Source organism: Myxine glutinosa, chromosome 3 (assembly GCF_964187855.1).
Source record: "Myxine glutinosa chromosome 3, kmMyxGlut1.1, whole genome shotgun sequence".
NCBI classification, from domain to species: domain Eukaryota; kingdom Metazoa; phylum Chordata; class Myxini; order Myxiniformes; family Myxinidae; genus Myxine; species Myxine glutinosa.
Window position 1 is genome coordinate 214,937,325 of NC_136263.1, and position 19,276 is coordinate 214,956,600.

Below are 19,276 nucleotides of genomic sequence, written 5' to 3' on the forward strand. Positions count from 1 at the left end.
AAAGAGCAATCAGAGATTGCAGACCCTCGCCCGGACGTGTTTTTAATGGTTTTGAAGACTTTTGTTTTTAAACCAATATGGCGGCCGAACCACGTGACCGATGACGCCATCATTTTTTTTTTCTCCACCAATTTATCCCCAGATAACGCTCAAGAAATTTCATCTTGATCGGATGAAGTTTTGTACTTGTTGAATTATGACGTCAAAATGGAGGCACCTATGACATCATCATTAACATAATATGTTATTCCCCATGGAGAGTTCTCATTTTTTTTCCATGCAGCGCTTTCAGATGTAGAGGTGCAAATTTTTTCAGTTTTTCCAAAATGGTGCCCATACCACGTGACCTATGACGTCATAATTATTTTTTTAAATTATACAGGAGGAGGCACACCTATGGTTAAAATTTCCTGTCACTTACCAACGGTTGCAGAGAAAACTAGAACGGCACTCCGTCGAGAGCATACCTCCACCTGGTTGGCCATATCGCTCAATGGTGAAGAATCACTTAAAAAATTATCGTCGCCGAATCCGGATCTTCACCAAAATCTAATAATTTCGTCCTTGTCACGTACGCTACATCTCTGCCAAATTTCGTCGGAATCCGTCCACAACCTTTTGAGATATTTTGCTCACATAGGACAGACAGACATATGGACAAACGGACAGACAGGGGTGAAAACATAACCTCCGTCCATCTTTGGTAGCGGAGGTAATGATATTTATTATGTGTGGACAAACAGACAAACAGCAAAACCTTGTCCTCCAACGAGGGTAATGAATACACGGTGCAAGGAGGTGAAATTCGCTGCACATGATGTGCAAAGTGTGCGGAGTAAACCGAGTTTTCATTCCTGTCCGCAGGATGTCTAATACATATAGAAGATCTAGACATACCTGGCACTAGGCTCAGGCTTCAGACTTTGGCACGCTCACGTCATTTTGATGTTTTTTTTTTTACGAGTGTCGATACATGTGGAGTTATAATGTCACACGCACAGTAGATGTTACTACAGCAACAACTATCCAGGACTGAATGTAAATAATGTCACCACAAGCTTATTATTCCCTCTCTTAAACAGTTCACTCCAGTTAAAGTTCACGCAGGTGGGAATTTAAACACAAACATAAATGGAAATGACACCAAGCGAAGCCTCCATGTTGTCTACATCCGGATTTGTGAACTAGTCAAATAAAATCACAGCATACCCACACCTGCAGCACAACGCCGCCATTAAAATGCATGAAAAAGGAAGAAAGGTGTTTCATGAATCTCTTTACAATGCTTGGAAACCTGCCCAGGCTCAATGCAGAAAACCTGTGTTACCTGGAAACGGGAGAAACAAAACTGTTTTACAACTTTAAACAAAAGTGGAAAATCGGTTACAAGTGCCTCCCCCACACCTTTGTTCCTTCATCAAGGTGCATCACGTGGGTTGGGATGGGAGGGGGTGGTGGTCGAGGTAGGGTGGGGATGGGAGGTTGAGGGGTTGGGGTTGTGAGGTTGAGGGGTTGGGGTTGGGAGGTGGAGGTTGAGGGATTGGGGTTGGGTGGTTGAGGGGTTGGGGTTGGGAGGTGGAGGGGTTGAGGTTGGGGTTGAGGTTGAGGGGTTGGGGTTGAGGGGTTGGGGTTGGGTGGTTGAGGAGTTGAGGTTGAGGGGTTGGGGTTGAGGTTGAGGGGTTGTGGTTGAGGAGTTGGGGGGTTGGGGTTGGGTGGTAGAGGGGTTGAGGTTGAGGTTGAGGGGTTGGGAGGTGGAGGTTGGGGGGTTGAGGTTGGAGGGTTGGGGTTGGGAGATTGAGGGGTTGGGGTTGGGAGGTGGAGGTTGAGGGTTTGGGGTTGAGGGGTTGGGAGGTGGCGGTTGAGGGTTTGGGGTTGGGAGGTTGAGGGGTTGGGGTTGGGGGTTGAGTTTGGGGGGTTTGGGTTGGGATGTTGAGGTTGAGGGGTTGGGGTTGAGGGGTTGGGGGGTTGGGGTTGGGTGGTACAGGGGTTGAGGTTGAGGTTGAGGGGTTGGGAGGTGGAGGTTGAGGGGTTGGGTTTGGGGGGGTTCATGTTGAGGTTGGGGGGTTGAGGTTGGGGGGTTGGGGTTGAGGTTGGGGGGTTGGGGTTGGGAGGTTGAGGTTGGGGGAGGTGGATGTTGGGAGAGTTAAGAACTGAAGTCATATTTTACATTACCTGGAATTTCCCCGGTAGTTTATATGAATATTTGAATCTCATTTGGAAAGGTGTTGTGGAGAAACGGTTCGAAAGCGGGAAGTGATGAAAGGAGTAATTTGTCCGGGATCAGTATAAATTTCCTCGATCGGAATGAAAAGCTCAAGCCTGTCACATGGAATGCCAAGGATACAAGATAGTGAGGATAATGAGGGAATTGTTTCATGTTTTTGTTACTGGAAACATCAAAGAGTGAAGTGAAATAATTGGACATTCAGACTTGACTTGACCCCTGAACTCGCGACCACTGTGATGATGAATTTCACAACTGCTTTGTGCCCCAAAGGTTCTGAAAATGCGGATATTATTTACAAACACCATTTTGTTTATATCTCGTTCCAGCTCCTTCCAAGATCTTAAAGATCAAGAGGGAATTGAACACCAAGGATTGCATCGTTTTGGCCTGGCTCCCTCCTCTGCAGCCCAACGGGAATATCCTTGAATACGAGGTCAAGTACGTAGAGAAGGTAAGTGATGACGCTCGGTACAGGTGCATGTGATAAGGCTCGGTACACACAAAATAAATAAATAACGCCAATTACAACAGGAGTAATAAAAATATCAGGTAAACAATACCTGCTTTAAACACAATCGATGATTATATTATACAATTGCACAAAACAATTTTTATATACCCAGTCGAGGCTCATGTAAGAGCTCACACATGGAACATACACAGTCACATGAAAAAGTAAGTACACCCCATGTAAAGTTTTGACTTTTTCAACATATTTCAACATACAGCTATTTGATCTTCATTTCAACAATATTGACAGATAAAGGTGATATAAGATAACAAATATCATGAAACATTTACATTTTGAAGTCCATTGTATAATTTAAATAAACATAAATGCAAATTTCGCATCTGGAAAAAGTAAGTACACCCCTACATTTATCACTACTTCAAATACCTAAAGTTAGAATCAGGTGCACCAGCTCAGGTGCAAATGATTAGAACATCGTTAGAGAGGATCTTGGAGGAACCTTTCTTATTTAAACCTCAGACATTTCGTTTGGTTTGCTCTTTGTTGTTGAAGTGTGCGGCGTCACCATGCCGATATCAAAAGAGCTCTCTGAGGACTTCAGAAAGGAGGTTATAGATGCCTACGAGTCTGGGGAGGGATTTAAAAAGATCTCCAAACAATTTGAAATCAATCATTCCACTGTCCGGAAGATCATCTACAAGTGGAGAAGATTCCAAACAACTGCCAACTTGTTCAGGCCGGGCCGCCCCAGCAAATTCCGCCAGAGAGCAGACTGTAAGATGCTGAAAGAAGTCTCTAAGTATCCCAGAATGTCTTCACGGGACCTTCAGGTACCTCCTGCCACTGTTGATGTCAAAGTGCACGAGTCAACCATTAGAAAGAGGCTGCACAAATTTGATCTACATGGGAGGTGTGCCAGGAGGAAACCTTTGCTATCCAGAAAGAACATCAGGGCAAGATTAAAGTTTGCCAATGAACACCTGGGCAAAGACCAGCACTTCTGGAACAAAGTGCTCTGGACAGATGAGTCAAAGGTAGAGCTATTTGGCCACAGTACCAGAAGACATGTTTGGCGAAAACCAAAGACAGCATTTGACCACAAGAACCTGATACCAACTGTAAAGCATGGTGGTGGAAATATTATGGTTTGGGGCAGCTTTGCTGCATCTGGGCCTGGGCAGCTCACCATCATATAATCCACTATGAATTCTTCATTGTACCAGAGGGTGCTTGAGGATAATGTGAGGCCAACTGTCGGAAAGTTGAAGCTCAACCGAAGGTGGACCTTGCAACATGACAATGACCCTAAACATACCAGTAAATCCACCAAGGAATGGCTGAAAAGAAAGAAATGGAGGGTTCTGGAATGGCCAAGTCAAAGCCCGGATCTAAATCCCATCGAGATGTTGTGGGGGGATTTGAAACGAGCTGTGAATGCAAGAAACCCCTCAAACATCGCACAGCTGAAAGAATTCTGCATGGAGGAGAGGGGAAAAAATTTCTCCCAGTCGATATCAGAGACTGGTAGACAGTTATGAGAAACACCTACTTGAGGTTGTTTCTGCCAAAGGGGGCAATACCACCTATTAGAGCCAAGGGTGTACTTACTTTTTCCAGATGCAAAATTTCCATTTATGTTTATTTAAGTTATACAATGGACTACAAAATGTAAATGTTTCATGATATTTGTTATGTTATATCACCTTTATCTATCAATATTGTTGAAATGAAGATCAAATAGCTGTATGTTGAAATATGTTGAAAAAGTCAAAACTTTACATGGGGTGTACTTACTTTTTCACGTTACTGTAATCAAGGGAGCGGGAGACAAGAGGAGGAGGAGAGATGGGGAAACACAACAACAGTGGAGAACAGGGACATCGGGAGATTTATGGAAGGGAGAGGACTGGGTGAGGCACACCGGATAAACAAGATGGACACTACAGGGAATTTCAGGAATGAAGATGGAGATTGAAAGGGGTGTATCTGGGGTGTATTAGCGGGGGTAGAAAATATCCAGTGTTTGGGTGGGGGAAGATAAGAGATGGTGGTGAACAGCTGTTTTAAAGACCTGGAGGGAGGAGTGGGATTGAAGAGAGTCAGGGAGTTTGTTCCAGAGGTGGGAGAAAAGAGGAATGAAAGAGTAAAGGTGAGCAGAGAGCCTAGATTTTGGCAGTTTAACCATAACAGGGTTGCTGGCAGATCTTGTGCGACCTGTAGGAATATTTGGGGGACAGAGCACAGAGAGAGCTGGGGGAGCAAGGCCGGAGAGGAGTCGGTAGAAGACAGAAAGACCACCTACCTGCCTGCAGTGAGTGAGTGAAAGACCCTGGAGTTAGCTTCATCGCAGGAGATTCCAATGATTCTGAAAGCTTTGGTTTCAACAGAGTGAAGACGAGCTCAGTGTGAGGCAGGAGCACCAGCCCAAAGGAGAGAGCAGTATTCCATTGAGCTGCGGATGAAAGCCTTGTATGTGGTGAGGAGCTCAGGTGTGCCAAGAAAGGACTTCGCACGACGGAGGATGCCCAGTCGGAAACTGGCCTTGGAGGCCAGCTTGGAAATGTGGTTTTTCCAGGAAAGATCATGGCAGATAGTGAGACCCAAAAGCTTGAGTGACAGAATTTTTTTTTTTTTTTTTTTTTTTTTGTGTACAAGATGGAGGCTCGTGAAAGAGCGAACATTAATCACACAGAAAGACAAACCGACACATAAAACATGTAACATCGGGAGCGGTAGACAAGATGGGGAGAGAGGGTGAAGGACACAAACACAACATTTGAGAGCAGGGACTGAGAGACATGGAGACATCGAGAGATCTGTGGGAGGGAGAGGGCTTTGGGGGGGAGGCAAGGGAAGGGGGGGGGGGGGGGGTTGGAGAGGTATAAAACATATGGACACTGCAAGGACTTCCAGGAAAGAAGTTGGAATTTTAAACAAGGTGGATCTGGGGTGAATTAGCGGGGGTGGGTAGAAAAGATCAAGGTTTTGGATGGGGGAAGATAAGAGTTGGTGGGGAACAGCTGTTTTAAAGACCTGGAGGGAGGAGTGGGATTGAAGGGAGTGAGGGAGTTTGTTCCAGAGGCGGGAGAAGAGAGGAATGAAAGAGTGAAGGTGAGCAGAGAGCCGAGATTTCGGCAGTTTAAAAGGATTAAAAGAAAGTCACTGTCCAGCCAAAGCAAACATACTATTTGCAGCGATTCAAAACAAAACGTGGCCATTCCTACTCAACGATCATGAAATGGTATCCAGCAAAGGAAAATTATACTATAAATATCCCTGCAGAAAATAAAATGCAAAAAAGGTTAACCTCAAGGTCAACTCATTTAGCTTAAATGAAACAACTTCCTCCGCCCGAGGTATACGAGGTATACTAGATATACTAGGTATACTAGGTGTATACTAGGTCGAGGTATACTAGGTCGAGGCTCGTAGAAAAGCTAAAATTGTCTTATGCGGCCTCCCCGCACATCCCGCTGCGGCTTTTTAACTTCCTCTGTTTGAAACAAACAACTTCTTGAAGAGGATTGTTGAGAAAGTAGATGGGAGGGTTGTCCAGTCGACCTTTTCGGAGAGACATCGTAAAAGTGTGAGATTTGTCAGGATTGAAAGACATGTTCCACTTGTTTGACCAGACTGTGATTCAAGGAAACCTCTGTTTGATTCACATTCCAGGTCCAGATAGTCAATCCAGTCGAAACATGCTTGAGTGAAGAACTTGTCCTCAATAACTCAAGGTGTGTCACTCTGTATCAGCAGGCAGGTAGAACAATGGATTAAATGAATGGAATTTCAATGGAAGTAAACTAACCGCCATGGGAAGCAAGGACAACCTGAGCTTTCAGGAGTTAACACCTCGAACTGTCTTTGTCTTTGTCTCGAAACATCAGGTAGCCTCTCATTTCTCCCCACGGCAGGTCGGCATACCTGAAACATGGTTTTCTTAATTCAATTTGTTGTTCAAAGATGCTTTAACCTCCATCTGGAGTCCGCCATTATGGAATAACATCGCCAGACCCCCTTTCGTGCTAATCCGAGTCCCCTCGTTCCCCTCACTCATGGCGTCTCCCTCCACAGGTGAGCGGGAACGAAAGCGTGGTCCGCTCACGAGCCGCCCGCGTCGCTGTACCTGGGCTGCACCCAGGCTCGGCCTACCTTTTCCAGGTGCGGGCACGCACTACGGCTGGGAGTGGACCTTACAGCCATAAAGTTGAGTTCAGCACATTATCAGGTGAGCTGCTTTCAATCGTTTTTAAAGTCGTTCTTTGTTCTTTCTCTTCTTTACTCTTCACCTCAAAAGAAGAATAAAAGATTAACAAAACACACTTTGTTGTTCTGCTTGGATTTCCATTGGAAAGATGGAATATTCAGGGGAAAACCAAGGAGAGAGGAGTTTTTGAAAGGCATTTGCACAATATAAACGTGTGCAGTAATAGTCACCCCACCTGCACCTCCACTTCCACATGCCCCAACCCCCTCCTCCTACCTGTCCCATGAATTCCCTTTTTCTGCAGGTGTCCTCTCAATCTTCTTTTCTTACTCCCCCTCTTTATTCTCAACTCTCCGACTCTTCCTTTCCACCCTTTCCTCAATTCTCAGAGACCTTCTCTCAATTTTCTTCCCTCCCCCTCCAAGCACCTTGTGTCCTGCCTGTGGAATCACCTGACAGTACCTGTCCAATCCCTCGACCACAAATACAAACCTAATTGCCATTTATTGGGTGAACCTACCTTTCAGAATGGTCACGTGTCCGCTTTGTTTCCATTAAGATCTCATTTGCATGTTTTGGTGGAAAACATTTTGTGTTAATGGGGAAGAACGTTTCCGCATTGCACAGTGAAACGGAATAGCGAGCAGTCAGGTATTGCAGGTACATATCGTAGGTTGATTTGTGTTGATAACCAAGATTAATTTCCCCCGTACTCGCAAAACACGCTCAGGTATTCTTTTCATGGCCGTTGTCAACATCTCCAATTACCTGCATTTATATTGCACAACATGAGGCCACATGAATACCTGTATCTCACCTTTGCACAACTCTGGTGACTCAACATTCCCATTTTGTTATCCATCTCTTGTTCTTCGTCTTCTTCTTCTATCTATAATTCCAGTAATCTCTGTTTGTTTGTACGTTTGTTTGTTTGTCTGTGACCGCTGTTTCTCGACAACTACCGGTCCGATATACTTGAAACTTGCCAGGTATATTGCTGGGGACCCGAGGATGTGCCTTTTCAAGGTTTGAAATTAATCGGACAAGTACTTACCGAGCTATGGCGATTTAGCCGTTCGCCGTTCGCTTTGGCGTTGCGAATGGACCAAACCATTCATGTAAATAGAGGGGGGGGGGGGGGGGGGGTTCTGTGGTCGTTCGCTTTGGCTTTGCGAATGGACCAAACCATTCATGTAAATAGAGGGGGGGGTTCTGTGGTCGTTCGCTTTGGCTTTGCGAATGGACCAAACCATTCATGTAAATAGAGGGGGGGGGGGGGTTCTGTGGTCGTTGCGAATGGACCAAACCATTCACATCGAATCATCGAATCACATCGAATGGACCAAACCGTTCGCTTTGGACCAAACCATTGCATGTAAATAGAGGGGGGGGGGTTCTGTGGTCGTTGCGAATGGACCAAACCATTCATGTAAATAGAGGGGGGGGGGGGGTTCTGTGGTCGTTACTGCCACGTGGTTTCAAAGTTTTTTTTTGTTGTTGTTGTTTGCACGCATGTTTTTTTGCACCCACGTACGGGCACGCCCTAGGATGTTTACACACACACACCCCTACACAAATTTTTTTTTTTTTTTTTTTTGGCAAGGAACGGGCACCCACGTACGGGCACGTCCTAGCTTATATATAGTACGGGCATGCCCTAGTCTATCTATAATTCCAGTAATCTCTGTGTGTTTGTTTGTACGTTTGTTTGTCTGTGACCGCTGTTTCTCGACAACCACGGGTCCGATATACTTTAAACTTGCCAGGTATATTGCTGGGGACCCGAGGATGTGCCTTTTCAAGCTTTCATATTAATCGGACAATTACTTACCGAGCTATGTCCAAAAAACGATTCAACCAATCAGAGAGCAGCGAGCTATCGCGTGTGCCGAACGTGGCGGACACACTCTGCCTCGGATGGCACATTTGAGAGCGTATTCATTTATTTCACGTTTGCAAACTATGTTGGCGCTATGTTGGCGTTAAACTATGTTTTAAAACTAATAAAAACCCCGGGGGGATTGTCACTGTACTCGCAAGCCGTTCGCCGTTCGCTTTGGCGTTGCGAATGGACCAAAACATTTCATGCACCAAACCATTTCATGTAAAGCGTTCGCCGTTCGCTTTGGCGTTGCGAATGGACCAAAACATTTCATGAACCAAACCATTTCATGTAAAAAGAGGGGGGGATATAATTTTAGATATAGATATAGTACGGGCATGCCCTAGTATTTTAAACACCTGGTGATTCTCTGGTGTGATCATGACCTTTATGATTCCACAGCTCCACCTGTGTGCTTGGAATGGTAAATTGGAGACAGTTTGAACGATCTGTAATCCCTCTTTCAGGTAGTTGTGTGTTTAAAGGTATACTCACATTCTCACATACCACCAACTACCATCACTCGAGGAACATGAGTGTTTAAAGGTATACTCACATTCTCACATACCACCAACTACCATCACTTGCGGAACATGAGTGTTTAAAGGTATACTCACATTCTCACATACCACCAACTACCATCACTTGCGGAACATGAGTCTTTAAAGGTATACTCACATTCTCACATACCACCAACTACCATCACTTGCGGAACATGAGTGTTTAAAAGTATACTCACATTCTCACATACCACTAACTACCATCACTCGAGGAACACGAGTGTTTAAAGGTATACTCACATTCTCACATACCACCAACTACCATCACTCGAGGAACACGAGTGTTTAAACGTATACTCACATTCTCACATACCACCAACTACCATCACTCGAGGAACATGAGTGTTTGAAGGTATACTCACATTCTCACATACCATCAGATACCATCGCTCGAGGAACATGAGTGTTTAAACGTTTACTCACATTCTCACATACCACCAACTACCATCACTCAAGGAACATGAGTGTTTAAAGGTATACTCACATTCTCACATACCACCAACTACCATCACTTGCGGAACATGAGTGTTTAAAGGTATACTCACATTCTCACATACCACCAACTACGATCACTTGCGGAACATGAGTGTTTAAAGGTATACTCACATTCTCACATACCACCAATTACCATCACTCGAGGAACACGAGTGTTTAAAGGTATACTCACATTCTCACATACCACCAACTACCATCACTCGAGGAACATGAGTGTTTAAAGGTATACTCACATTCTCACATACCACCAACTACCATCACTTGCGGAACATGAGTGTTTAAAGGTATACTCACATTCTCACATACCACCAACTACCATCACTCCAGGAACATGAGTGTTTAAAAGTATACTCACATTCTCACATTCTCACATACCACCAACTACCATCACTCGAGGAACACGAGTGTTTAAAGGTATACTCACATTCTCACATACCACCAACTACCATCACTCAAGGAACATGAGTGTTTAAAGGTATACTCACATTCTCACATACCACCAATTACCATCACTCGAGGAACACGAGTGTTTAAAGGTATACTCACATTCTCACATACCACCAACTACCATCACTCAAGGAACATGAGTGTTTAAAGGTATACTCACATTCTCACATACCACCAACTGCCATCACTTGCGGAACATGTGTTTAAAGGTATACTCACATTCTCACATACCACCAACTACGATCACTTGCGGAACATGAGTGTTTAAAGGTATACTCACATTCTCACATACCACCAATTACCATCACTCGAGGAACACGAGTGTTTAAAGGTATACTCACATTCTCACATACCACCAACTACCATCACTCGAGGAACATGAGTGTTTAAAGGAATACTCACATTCTCACATACCACCAACTACCATCACTTGCGGAACATGAGTGTTTAAAAGTATACTCACATTCTCACATACCACCAACTACCATCACTCCAGGAACATGAGTGTTTAAAAGTATACTCACATTCTCACATACCACCAACTACCATCACTCGAGGAACACGAGTGTTTAAAGGTATACTCACATTCTCACATACCACCAACTACCATCACTCGAGGAACACGAGTGTTTAAAGGTATACTCACATTCTCACATACCACCAACTACCATCACTCGAGGAACACGAGTGTTTAAAAGTATACTCACATTCTCATATACCACCAACCACCATCACTTGCGGAACATGAGTGTTTAAAGATATACTCACCTTCTCACATACCACCAACTACCATCACTCGAGGAACATGAGTGTTTAAAGGTATACTCACATTCTCACATTCTCACATACCACCAACTACCATCACTCGAGGAACACGAGTGTTTAAAGGTATACTCACATTCTCACATACCACCAACTACCATCACTCGAGGAACACGAGTGTTTAAAAGTATACTCACAATTCTCACATAACACCAACTACCATCACTCGAGGAACACGAGTGTTTAAAGGTATACTCACATTCTCACATACCACCAACTACCATCACTCGAGGAACACGAGTGTTTAAAAGTATACTCACATTCTCACATACCACCAACCACCATCACTTGCGGAACATGAGTGTTTAAAGATATACTCACCTTCTCACATACCACCAACTACCATCACTCGAGGAACATGAGTGTTTAAAGGTATACTCACATTCTCACATACCACCAACTACCATCACTCGAGGAACACGAGTGTTTAAAGGTATACTCACATTCTCACATACCACCAACTACCATCACTCGAGGAACACGAGTGTTTAAAGGTATACTCACATTCTCACATACCACCAACTACCATCACTCGAGGAACACGAGTGTTTAAAAGTATAGTCACATTCTCACATACCACCAATTACAATCACTCGAGGAACATGAGTGTTTAAAGGTATACTCACCTTCTCACATACCACTAACTACCATCACTCGAGGAACATGAGTGTTTAAAGGTATACTCACATACCACCAACTACCATCACTCGAGGAACACGAGTGTTTAAAGGTATACTCACATTCTCACATACCACCAACTACCATCACTCGAGGAACACGAGTGTTTAAAGGTATACTCACATTCTCACATACCACCAACTACCATCACTCGAGGAACACGAGTGTTTAAAAGTATAGTCACATTCTCACATACCACCAACTACAATCACTCGAGGAACACGAGTGTTTAAAGGTATACTCACCTTCTCACATACCACCAACTACAATCACTCGAGGAACACGAGTGTTTAAAGGTATACTCACCTTCTCACATACCACCAACTACCATCACTCGAGGAACATGAGTGTTTAAAGGTATACTCACATTCTCACATACCACCAACTACCATCACTCGAGGAACACGAGTGTTTAAAAGTATACTCACATTCTCACATACCACCAACTACCATCACTTGCGGAACATGAGTGTTTAAAGGTATACTCACCTTCTCACATACCACCAACTACCATCACTCGAGGAACACGAGTGTTTAAAGGTATACTCACATTCTCACATACCACCAACTACCATCACTCGAGGAACATGAATGTTTAAAGGTATACTCACATTCTCACATACCACTAACTACCATCACTCGAGGAACACGAGTGTTTAAAGGTATACTCACATTCTCACATACCACCAACTACCATCACTCGAGGAACATGAGTGTTTAAAGGTATACTCACATTCTCACATACCACCAACTACCATCACTCGAGGAACACGAGTGTTTAAAGGTATACTCACATTCTCACATACCACCAACTACAATCACTCGAGGAACACGAGTGTTTAAAGGTATACTCACATTCTCACATACCACCAACTACCATCACTTGCGGAACATGAGTGTTTAAAGGTATACTCACGTTCTCACATACCACCAACTACCATCACTTGCGGAACATGAGTGTTTAAAGGTATACTCACATTCTCACATACCACCAACTACCATCACTCGAGGAACACGAGTGTTTAAAGGTATACTCACATTCTCACATACCACTAACTACCATCACTCGAGGAACACGAGTGTTTAAAGGTATACTCACATTCTCACATACCACCAACTACCATCACTCGAGGAACATGAGTGTTTAAAGGTATACTCACATTCTCACATACCACCAACTACCATCACTCGAGGAACACGAGTGTTTAAAGGTATACTCACATTCTCACATACCACCAACTACCATCACTCGAGGAACACGAGTGTTTAAAGGTATACTCACATTCTCACATACCACCAACTACCATCACTCGAGGAACACGAGTGTTTAAAGGTATACTCACATTCTCACATACCACCAACTACCATCACTCGAGGAACACGAGTGTTTAAAGGTATACTCACCATGGCCAGCCAGTACCATGGCCTGCCAAATAAATCCTCCCAATGCATCCTCCCAATTGTACACCACATCGTCCCATTTGTGATTAATTGGTTCAGATTTTTTAACGTTTCAGGTTCTGTGCAGGATTCGGAACGTCAGGTAGTCATAAGCATCACTTTTGTAAGTAGAAACCTTTCATGTCATAAAAGGAAACTTTTATTTACTTATGTGATTCATTGTTCAGTTCGTTCCTTATTTCTTCCTCTTCTTCTTCCTCTTTTTTTGACCACCCCTTTGTATAAACGATGCTTTTTGAACTCGGTGCACATTGATCACAAAGTTAGTAAATGAATATTTCTCCAAGAGTAAATGCAGTGCACTGTGTGAGATACATGACAGGATTGTGAGACATTATTAACTATAATCCCCAAAGCACTCCACCTTGTGTGTCTGAACAACACAGATCATGCTGAATGTAATTCTGCTCCAGCCGTGTGAGCCTCAAATTGCTAGGCCTGTAAATGCAGGCCATCACCTTCCCTCTACCTGCCGACTAGACCTTTTACTGCGGACGCCGCTCCCCCCGCTCGTGTATTGCTGTGCTTATAATGTCACACATAAGTATAGATTTTAATATCTGAGTGAAATATAATGATGTTGATCCGTCATTTTTGGGTAGGACTGCCTCGTTCATGGCGTGATCGGGTCTTGTGGCTTCAAAGGTTGTTTTATAACTTTCTGTCGTAGACTTGTTTACAGCGTTAACAGTGAATACAAACTGTGTTTCTTCAGCATCTGATGCCGAACTGAGCCCTGTATCCGTCGTGGGTGTTTGCGTCGCCATCATAACCATCTCCATCGTACTCTTCATTGGCTGTTTCATTTTAAGCCGAAGGTAAGACCTGGTGTGGTAAAATGAGCTGGGTGTGGGAAGGCCTTGTTTTGCCACACGAGAACAGATGAGGCCTAAAGTGTCGATGTTTAGTGTGGGAAGACGGGACCTGGTTGCCACTTGTGGCCATACTTGCGAAGGCCTATATTGGGCCCAGTAAAGCCCACTGAAGTCCTAACGCATAAAGCTTGGAATGCTTCATTATTTTTTCCAATGATAACAAGAATAACCACACTGTGGTTGCTCACAACCTGCGACACAAATGTATATATATATATTCCCACCTCCTCTGTCCACTTTCACCTCCTCGGTGAGGTCATTCGGGGCACGGGACCTCCATTAAATGCGAGTGAATTGGCTTTTAAAACCCGGTAATGGGACGATGGGGAAAAGCGCATTTAAAGCAATCTTAAAACATTAACTGGACACCTCTCATACATGTCACCCTCCGCCACAGTTTTATCGGAATGAGCTGATTCGTCACATGATCACCGATTGTTTCACCACAATATGAGGCCGTTCAAAAATTATGTAACTGACATAATCATAACTGACATAATCATAACTGACATAATCATAACTGACATGACATGGCATAAGTGATAGAATCTGACACCCCACAGTCGTGCAATTCCCCCGTAACGGGAGACAAGACACACCCTAAACTATGGTTTCCTCAGTGTCATGGTGCCCTCAGTGTGATGGTGGCCTCAGTGTGATGGTGTCTTCAGTGTGATTGTGCCCTCAGTGTCATGGTGCCCTCAGTGTCATGGTGCCCTCAGTGTCATGGTGCCCTCAGTGTCATGGTGCCCTCAGTGCGATGGTGCCCTCAGTGTCATGGTGGCCTCAGTGCGATGGTGCCCTCAGTGTCATGGTGTCCTCAGTGCGATGGTACCCTCAGTGTGATGGTGGCCTCAGTGTCATGGTGCCCTCAGTGTCATGGTGTCCTCAATGCGATGGTGCCCTCAGTGTCATGGTGTCCCCAGTGCGATGGTGTCCTCAGTGTGATGGTGTCCTCAGTGTGATGGTGCCCTCAGTGTGATGGTGCCCTCAGTGTGATGATGCCCTCAGTGTCATGGTGTCCTCAGTGTCATGGTGTCCTCAGTGTGATGGTATCCTCAGTGCGATGGTGTCCTCAGTGCGATGGTGTCCTCAGTGCGATGGTGTCTTCAGTGTCATGGTGTCCTCAGTGCCATGGTGTCCTCAGTGAGATGGGGTCCTTAGTGTCATGGTGCCCTCAGTGTTATGGTGGTCTCAGTTTCATGGTGTCCTCAGTGTGATGGTGTCTTCAGTGTCATGATGTCTTCAGTTCATGATGTCTTCATTTCATGAGGTCTTCATTTCATGAGGTCCTCAGTGTCGTGGTGTCCTGAGTGCAGTGGTGTCTTCAGTGTCATGGTGTCCTGAGTGCGATGGTGTCTTCAGTGTCATGGTGTCCTCAGTGACATGGTGTCTTCAGTGTCATGGTGTCCTCAGTGACATGGTGTCCTCAGTGCGATGGTGTCCTCAGTGCGATGTTGTCCTCAGTGTCATGGTGCCCTCAGTGTTATGGTGTCCTCAGTTTCATGGTGTCCTCAGTTTCATGGTGTCCTCAGTGTGATGGTGTCTTCAGTGTCATGATGTCTTTAGTTCATGATTTCTTCAGTTCATGATGTCTTCAATTCATGATGTCTTCAGTTCATGAGGTCCTCAGTTCATGATGTCTTCAGTTCATGAGGTCCTCAGTTCATGATGTCTTCAGTGTCATGGTGTCTTCAGTTCATGAGGTCCTCAGTTCATGATGTCTTCAGTTCATGAGGTCCTCAGTTCATGATGTCTTCAGTTCATGATGTCTTCAGTGTCATGGTGCCATCAGTGCCACGGTGCCCTCATTGCCACGGTGCCCTCAGTGCCACGGTGTCCTCAGTGTCACGGTGCCATCAGTGCCACGGTGCCCTCATTGCCACGGTGCCCTCAGTGCCACGGTGTCCTCAGTGCGCTGGTGTCCTCAGTGCCATGGTGAGAGTAAACATTTTTCTTGCTCTGCAATCAGATCAGCATCAGCATGGTGTTTATATACATCCAGGGCCGTAATGGCCGACACAGCCACTGTTTCCCAAAGTCGCCACGCCGGGAATGTAGATGCTCACAGGTGCTCCTTTGTCATTTGTGACTTTATGTGAGTCATTACATCTCAAGAGGTGCCAATTGGTGAAGTATTTTATCTTCCTGAATTTCCAATCCTTCTTTTACTGTATGGTACCACGCATGGTTAATAAAAATGTTAAACCTCCAGAAGAATGTAAGCAAAGAGTGATGGCATAATGTGAGCTGTATAAATGTGATATTGGATAGTTTTATAATAACACCGAATCCACCGCCGTTCAATCTAGTTTAAGTGTTAACAACACAGAATGCTTTCACCGCATGGTATTTGCTTTTCCTTTAGTGCCCTCCTCCATTTTACACCAAATTTCCTTCAAGCTGCCAAATACATTAACATTTTACCTCGATGGCATTTTGGCCTCTATAAAAATGCACAATGGCACCAAGCTACCGGCATTCCTCACCATAGCGAACGTTTTACCATGTTATTGCGACAGGTTCTTCCGAGAGCGGTTTTACCTGCCCCGTAGTGAGCCCCATTAAAGGGCAGCACGAGCCTCGGGGGGCTCACGTGACCGGCAATGCACCGCAGGCAAAGGTTTTGAGTGGAGAAAGCGACGTGATGGATGGGGAGGTCAATTGGGCCGTGGGCAGACGTGGAGGAACGGGAAGAATGAGGACGGGGTGAATTATTGATTGAAGGATAATGTCAGGTCTTTCTTTCGCAGACACTGTGGTTACAGCAAAGCTAAACAGGATGAAGAAAAACTGCAGTTTCAGAATGGTCAAGGTGAGTATCGATGGCGTCATGTACTTTCGCTTTTTCCCTTCCTTCACCAAAAGGCAAACACTTTCCCACCGTCTTCACGTTTTCTCTGACATCCGATTCACTTCAATGCGCTTTTTTCATCAATAAAAATGGGGAAAAAACAAGAATCGGTTTTAGTCTTTTTCACATAATTTTCAGCATTTAAATGAAAGAGTGGAAATTTCAAAATGGTTAACTGTAATTGTTGGGTGCAAATGCAAATCGGACTCTGTATAGGAAATACGAGAGATATCCGTGGATGAGAGGTGCCGGGTTCGTACAACTTCATGATGGTGCGGGCAGTGGATATAACACAAACTTCAACTTTTAGCAACAGATGCAAAAATCTAGTCTATTTTACCCGGTGGCTCTGGAACCAAACAGTATATATATACTACATGATCAAAAGCATGTGGACACCGGAACATCGAACATCTCATTTCAAAATCATGGGCATTAATATGGAGTTGGTCCCCCCCTTTGCTGCTATAACAGCATCCACTCTTCTGGGAAGGCCTTCCACTAGATGTATATATATATATATATATGTATAACAGCCCGCAACGCTCCTGTAGCCCCTCTCAACATGATTAATAGTAAATAAACTAAATCTGTACATTCACAATCCCCAGGTACGTCCTTCCTATCGGTATTCAAATAACCTAATCCAGATACACAGTCAATTCACTGGTAGTGATATGTTGGGGGTTAGTGTAACACTGTCCCTCCACTTGGGCCTTGTACGGGCGCACACGATCATGAGTTTGCAGTACGAGCAGGTGCCCTTTCAGAGAGCTGATAAAGTTCTGCAAGTCTTTCGTTGTGCAAAGGCTCAGGTACTTTTCTTTCTCTCAGATACTTTCCCAAGTATCTTTGGCTTCTTTGAGAAGCTTGGTGAGCCGTTCCGCGTCACAGTCCTTATCCCGGACACACGACACATTTTATTTCACCCCAAACACTTCCTCTTCCTGAGCTTTCTGCACATGCACACAGAGCATTTTGGGGTGGTTTACATCATTTCAAAAGTGCTGCATTGTTTAAGCATTTCATACATGTTTATATATGGATACTCTAATTCTGATTACGAATAATGTTGATCACTGGAAAATCTGCATGTGATGATGTCTTGTGTTCAAAAGTCTAGTTTTCAGTAAGTTTTCTTGTAATCTACAAAGTTTCAGGTTGAAATACACTTTCTTTTCTCTCTTTACGGCAAATAGCGGATACAGACTTCAAGGAGGAGGGTTGGGATTTCATAGGATGGGAGTGTCATAGAATAACTACTACTTCTACTACTACAACTACTAATATAACTACTACTATTACGACTATATATGACAGATTGGCACAAATAACATTGCCCACAGAGTTGATATACACGACAAGGACGGGTGATGAAATCTTATGGGATTTGAGAGGATAGAAGGGACATGGAATAGCAACAGCAGCAATCCCATGACAAAATGGTGCCGGAATGCAATGATGTCTTCCTGGAAAGCAAATGTTTTGAGAAAAGCCGACCTTCGACTGGGAGTAACAAAATAAATGTAGAGGTTGTAAGGAAATTAAGAGGCCTTCCTCAGAATTGTAAGTATTTCTTGATTATGCCAATGATGTTTGCTGATAATGCATATTCCTGTGAGCCAGATGATGGCAAACACAAACTACAACGGTACTCGATAGAGCGTATACCTGCGCCAGGCTGACCAGTTTACATTTTGTATCCCACGGATAGGCCGGATCTGGATTCGGACCTGAACCAAAATCGAATCAGCTTGTTCTCGTCACCTAACCAACTCATCCACCTAGTTTGGCCCTATTTCTCAATGGTGAAGAATTACTTAAACAATTTTAATATCTTGATTCTAATCCACCCAAATCTTTTTGAGATATCCTGCTCACCGACAGCCAAACAGATAGACATACAGGTGTGAAAAGACAACCTCCGTCCACCTTCAGTGGTGGAGGTAAAAAGACGCACGAACATCATCCATCCATTTATTTATAGAGGTAAAGGCGATGCCGACATAATTGATTATCGAACATAAAATAACATTTTCAATTTTTTCTTGTTTTGCACCTTGTTAAATATAATATGAAGTAATGGTCATTGAAAAACATCACTCTTCCAGTTACCCTTGAGGAGCTGCACTTTGCTAGTTACCCTTGAGGAGCTGCACTTTGCTGTATTGAATTGGTGTTTGGACAAAAAAAGAAAGTTAGGCCTACTTTTGTCCCAATTTTAACCTTTTCTTTGCCAAAGCTGCTTGCTGCTGAATGCTTGTTGGGTTTCCTATACAAATACATTATATGGGAA

The 19,276-nt window shown here is 44.2% G+C and overlaps 1 protein-coding gene across 1 annotated transcript in view; it reads left to right on the forward strand.

The window, feature by feature from the left end:
* Window positions 1-19,276, forward strand: part of LOC137422874 (ephrin type-A receptor 5) — a 224,919-nt gene that overhangs the window by 138,618 nt on the left and 67,025 nt on the right. Inside the window, exons 7-10 of the mRNA XM_068109498.2 lie at window positions 2,554-2,678; window positions 6,774-6,927; window positions 13,967-14,069; window positions 16,880-16,941. Coding sequence (XP_067965599.2) covers window positions 2,554-2,678; window positions 6,774-6,927; window positions 13,967-14,069; window positions 16,880-16,941 — 444 coding nt within the window. The remainder of the gene's footprint in view (window positions 1-2,553; window positions 2,679-6,773; window positions 6,928-13,966; window positions 14,070-16,879; window positions 16,942-19,276) is intronic.